Source organism: Medicago truncatula, chromosome 3, assembly GCF_003473485.1.
Source record: "Medicago truncatula cultivar Jemalong A17 chromosome 3, MtrunA17r5.0-ANR, whole genome shotgun sequence".
Taxonomy (NCBI): Eukaryota; Viridiplantae; Streptophyta; class Magnoliopsida; order Fabales; family Fabaceae; genus Medicago; species Medicago truncatula.
The window spans coordinates 38,430,870-38,436,865 of NC_053044.1; the positions used below are offsets into that span (position 1 = coordinate 38,430,870).

At 31.2% G+C, this 5,996-nt stretch overlaps 1 protein-coding gene across 1 annotated transcript; it reads left to right on the plus strand.

Annotated features, from left to right (window-relative positions):
- The first annotated feature begins 5,004 nt into the window (after positions 1–5,004).
- LOC112420230 (CENP-B homolog protein 2-like) lies at positions 5,005–5,736 on the plus strand. The gene has a single exon (XM_024778963.1). The coding sequence runs from the start codon at positions 5,005–5,007 to the stop codon at positions 5,734–5,736; it is 732 nt and encodes a 243-aa protein (XP_024634731.1).
- The last annotated feature ends 260 nt before the right edge of the window (positions 5,737–5,996 follow it).

The window sequence follows — 5,996 nt, forward strand, 5'->3', positions numbered from 1 at the left end:
CATCCACATTCGGGAGTTTTTTTTTATTACATACAAGAGAAAATTTATAATGTTCTTATCTTATAGAAAGAATTGAACAAAAGTTGATTTTTTAAACGGAGATTCTTCTGTTGATAAGAAGTTAACTATTCTCTTAAAAGGTATGAATTTAATTCATGTTATCGTTGAATGATCTCGTTAGTAAGTAATATATATATATATATATATATATATATATATATATATAAGTATCGGTGCATTAGCTTTTTTTACTCTTGATGTATATTATGATTTTTGTAGATCTTTATGATTCAACCCATCTGATTATACAAATGAAAGATAGACCGCACTTTAACCTAAAAAAATGATTAAATAGTCAATTTCCCCCATGAAATTGTAAGTTTCATCAATTATCCCCTTGAAATTAACAAAACTTCAATTACCCTCCAAAAATTTCACAACGTTAGTCAATTTACCCCCTCCGTCAAATTTTTCTGTTAGTGAACATGATGTTTTGCAAATACCCCTCTGAAGTTTTGCACGCAAAATGCCCCCCAACCTTAAAAATTTATATTATTTTTTTCTTAAAAACAAACAATTAATAGTTAAATATTAAAGCTAACTATTAATTTTGGAGTTTGGAAAAACTACATACATATATACATCAAAATAGGGTAAAATGTGTATTTTTAAAGTGACAATAATGGTTATTTCTAATAGACAAGTTATTATTTTTAGAGGTTTATAAATAAATTAATAATCAAATTTAAATTTATATTTTCTCCTTCACCATATTAGTCTTTTAACTCCTCCAACTCCTTCAACAATTTGCTCAAACCATTTAAACTACACAACCCCCAATATTAATCCACAAATCATCCCATTATTGTCACTTTAAAAAATACATATTTTCCCCCCATTTTGGAGCCTATTTTGATGTATATATGCATGTAGTTTTCCCAAATTCCAAAATTAATAGTTAGTTTTAATATTTAACTATTAATTGTTTGTTTTTAAGAAAAAAATAATATAAATTTTTAAGTTTGGGAGGCATTTTGCACATAAGTGTAAGACTTCAGGGGGAGTATTTGCAAAACGTCATGTTCACTAACAGAAAAATTTGACGGAGGGGGTAAATTGACTGACGTTGTGAAATTTCAGGGGGGTAATTGAAGTTTTGTTAATTTCAGGGGGGTAATTGATGAAACTTACAATTTCAGAGGGGGAAATTGACTATTTACTCCCAAAAAAATTAAGATGGATTTACGGTGGGTCTTCTCACTTATAAAACGTTCAACTTTACTCCTCAAACAGAAGTTCTTTCATCCACATGCATTTTACTTGTACCATTGTTGTCGCCACACAAAACGAAACGTGTCGCTTGAACATTTTATCGGGAAGATTTTCGACATAAGGAGTCGGTCGAATCTTTATCGAACCACAAATATGATACCACTATTAGGATACAAGGATAGCCCGAGTGATCATCTATAATAGACTCCTAGCAACCATACAAATGAGAGACATCTCACTTTAATAAAAAATCCTTAAGACAATAGTTTGATGCATCACATCACTTATAAAATGTTCAACCATTTTTATAAACAACGTGTGAATTAATCATTGAAATACTTCTTGAGACATTGCGATTAAATTCATTTTTTAATATTTAGTTGACCACATGAGTTGAATGCAACGGAGATAATTTCTTATAAAACTTGGTTGAACAACAAGCTTATGTCTAAAAACCAATTGTAACGGTAAAAATTTCAATTATACACCATTGAAATCAGTTTTGTATTACCTAAGAAAGAATCCAAACATATAAAAAAAAATGTAACCGAACAAACCTACAAAGTTAATAGGTTTTAAAAAAGGTAATGTCGATGGTTTAAACCCATTTTGTCTTAAAAAAAAAAAAAAAAAGTAAAGTGTTTGAGATTGTTTAAAGTGAATAAATATAGTGTTCAGGTTCGAACATCAACCTTTATGTATATTATTAACTGATCTAAGTTAATGGAGACTGTTAAAATATTTGTTATTAGGATAATAAATACCTCCAACTTTTATTAAAACAAAAAAAAAATTATAAAAAAAATACGTCCAAGTATCCAACTTGCTAAGCAGAAGAAAGGAAATCGTGAACCTTTCATCGTAAACCGGTCGAAAAGCAAATAATTAATTATAGGTTTAATTGTACTTTTGGACTCCTATCTTTTCAAAAGTTGCGGTTATGACTCCCTAACTAATTTAAATACAAAACAACCCCCTATGTTTTGATTTTTTTGGCAGTTTTGGACCCCAGTCCATTAGTGAGGTGCCACGTGGCCCCCTAAATAAAACACGTGGCACCTCACTAATTAATTGGGGTTCAAAACTGCCAAAAAATCAAAACATAGGAGCTGTTTTGTATTTAAATTAGTTAGGGGACCATAACCACAACTTTTAAAAAGATAGGATCCAAAAGTGCAATTAAGCCTTAATTATATGGTGCTGAACTGACAATAGGATTGGAGTTGGTGAATCCAAGATAATATTATCATTTACATAAAAATTAAATGACATTGCATTTAAAATATTTATCTCGTCTATTTTTTATATGCTATCAAATCCTTAGCCTATATAAGTAGATCAAGATAATATAGACGAGATAAATTAATTTTTGTGTATATTTATTTAAAGGAATTTTAATGTATATTTTTAAATACTAGTAAGTTGTAGAAAATAAAATATAAGAGATAAATAGATATGATTATACAATATTACATATACAATTGTTTATATTTTGATTTTCAAAACTTCAAATAACACCCCTTAAAAGAAACTTCAAATAATACAACTGATAATATTTTCTTTTGACACAATATAACTGATAATATAAATCTATAATATTGAAAAATTACAACTTATTTTATAACAAAAAAAAGTAAAACTACAAGGCATAAATTTTTTAAGATTTATTTCACTCAGTATATAAATCATTAAAAATAAACAACTTTCTCTTTTTGCTTTTCCTTTCTTCTTTTTTTATCAGAACTATTTATGTGATGAAGCAGTATATTTTACCCGAAAATATCACATACCCCACACATGTACGGATCTTTTGGTGATAATCCATTTTATTTTATTTTTGTTAATCCATTTTGGTTATGAAATCACTACCTAGCGACTAGTAAAAAATTAGGACAGGTAACCACTAACCACAAATGACAAATGGTATGATATATATATGTTTTTTATGATTTATTTTTAAAAGAGTTAAGTCGCATGGAATAAGTCAACTCCACGAACAAATCCAATCCAATCTCGTCAACTTTGAGTTCATACCAATTTACAAAATGCTCAACATAAACTTTGTAAGCACTCTCAACAATATGAAAATCCAGATACTGCACTATATATAACTTGAATTATGGACAAGAACAGCACCCAAGAATTTCCTCTATGAACAATGTTTTCCTTGAAAGACACTCAAACAATAGTATGGGTTAGTTATTAACTTTCAACCCAAATTAACTAACCTAAATGTTAATAAACCATACGAAAAATGCAAATTTGTAGGGTGTCTAAGAAATAGCGTATGTATTCGAAAATGCAAATATTGGATAGATTAAAGATAAGGTCGCAGGTAAACAAAACCGCCTTGAAAGTAAAGTTAAAAAAATATAAAAAAATCCTATTTATTTTCTTCTTCTCAATTTCTCATTCACCATAATTTCATTTCCACCACAAAAAAGGAAAAGAAAAAAAAATGCTGAGAATTGCAAAGAAACTCGTGCAAACGGCGCCGTTTGAGTCGCCAAATCCAGCAATTAGGGTTCTTCCACGAGAGGGTGGTGGATCACTCCGACAATCCCCAGAATTTTGGTGCACCCGCTTGTGGTGATGTTATGAACCTTCAGATTAAGGTCGATGAGAATGGGAAAATCGTTGAAGCTTGCTTTAAGACCTTTGGATGTGGTTCCGCCATTGCTTCATCCTCCGTTGGTAGGTTTGTTATAGGAAATTCAGAAATTGGTATTTTTTTTTTTTTTAGGGCTTGTTCCTTTTATGGTGTTTGAATTTCAATTCCCTTTTTATTGAATTTGATTATTACGACTATGTTATTGTTAATTGTGCTATTAATTATGTTTCTAATTTGTGTTGTTTATCGTTTTGCAGGTACTGAGTGGGTAAAGGGAAAGCAAATGGAGGAGGTTTTAACCATCAAGAACGCTTAAGTACAGGTTTAAGAATCTTTTGCTTTGTTGCAAATTGTGTTTTTTTCTTGCTGTAGTTTGTGTATTACTACGTGGTTTAATTATTTCTTAATTGTTGTGTACTTCTATGTGATTTATTTCTTAATTATATGATATTTTTCGCACTTATGATTGGGTGAAGACGTGAAGAATAGTTGTGCTTGAGAATACTACAGTAGAATCTCTATAAATTAATAATGTCGGGATCGGGAAAATTTATTAATTTAGAGAGTTATTAATTTATCGATAAATTAATAATTATTAATTTAAAGAATTTTTAAGTAATTATACTGTACATACCAAACAAAAGGGCAAATTAGTCTATGTCTCTTAGAATTACGTTGCACCAAATCTTGGACTCAATGTAAATTAATAAATATTATATTTATATCCATTGGAAATATGACTTTTGACTTTTGAAGTGTATAGTAAATGTAAACAAGTGGAATGTTCAATGTATTCTTAAGCAAGTTTGGCATATATAAATTACATGAATGTGTTAAAAGTATTCAAACTATATCTCACTCACGAGATGGCTTCTCATCTAAAAGGTGTTGCAAAATCAACTATGTCATATCAAATACGTAAGGAGTTGTGCGAGTACAAGAGAGATAATCCTGCAAGCACACAAAAAGACTAGCAGAGATGGCTTGAGGGAAAATTTCAGTTGAAAGTTAGTCAAGGAACAATATCAAACACACTTAAGCGGTCAAATGACTATCTCTCTGCTGAAATAGAAAAGGGAAGAGCGGAGATCAAAAGACACAAACCAGCAAAATATCCTGACATGGAGAATGTTGTTTATGAGTGGTTTCTACAACATCAAGAACGTGTGAATATCACAGGAGAATTAATTTTGCAGAAGGCAAGAGATACAATGAAACTCTTGCACCCTCATGATGATTCAGATTTTAACTTCTCTACAGGATGGCTTGGGAAATTCAAGCACCGACATGGCATAAAGTCATTTCGTCATTTTGGCGAGAGTGGGTCTGTTGATGTACAAGACATGGAGCAGAAATTGGTATCGATTCGAGAGAAAATTGATCAGTTCCCTATGAAAGATGTTTTCAATATGGATGAAACTGGGTTGTTTTATAGGCTACAAGCTGATCATTCACTGGCAACAAAACAACTTGAAGGAAGAAAACAAGATAAAGAAAGGCTGACAGTAGTTATTTGTTGCAATGAAGATGGCTCTGAAAAAATCCCTCTATGGATTATTGGGAAATGTGCAAAGCCTCGTTGCTTCAAGAATGTCAACATGAATAGCTTTGATTGTCAGTATCGAGCTAACAAAAAAGCATGGATGACTAGTGTGCTTTTTGATGAATATGTTCGTTCATTTGACCAAATGATGCATGGTAGAAGAGTTCTACTTGTGGTGGATAATTGTCCAGCACATCCAAGAAATATTGAAGGGCTAAGAAACGTTGAGTTGTTCTTCTTGCCACCCAACGTGACATCAAAGATTCAACCTTGCGATGCTGGGATAATAAGAGCTTTCAAGATGCATTAACGTAGAAGGTTTTACCGCAAAATATTGGAAGGTTATGAGGTGGGACAATCTGATCCAGGGAAGATAAATGTCCTTGATGCTATCAATTTGGCAATCCCAGCTTGTTCCATAGATGTTCAGCTAGTGAAGTTGTAGGAAATTTGGATGAATCCACTTTTGATGAAGAAACTCAAGACCTCCAGACTATGATCAATCAATGTGGCTATCGTAATAAGATGGATATCGACAATCTAATGAACTACCCATGTGAAAATGAAGCA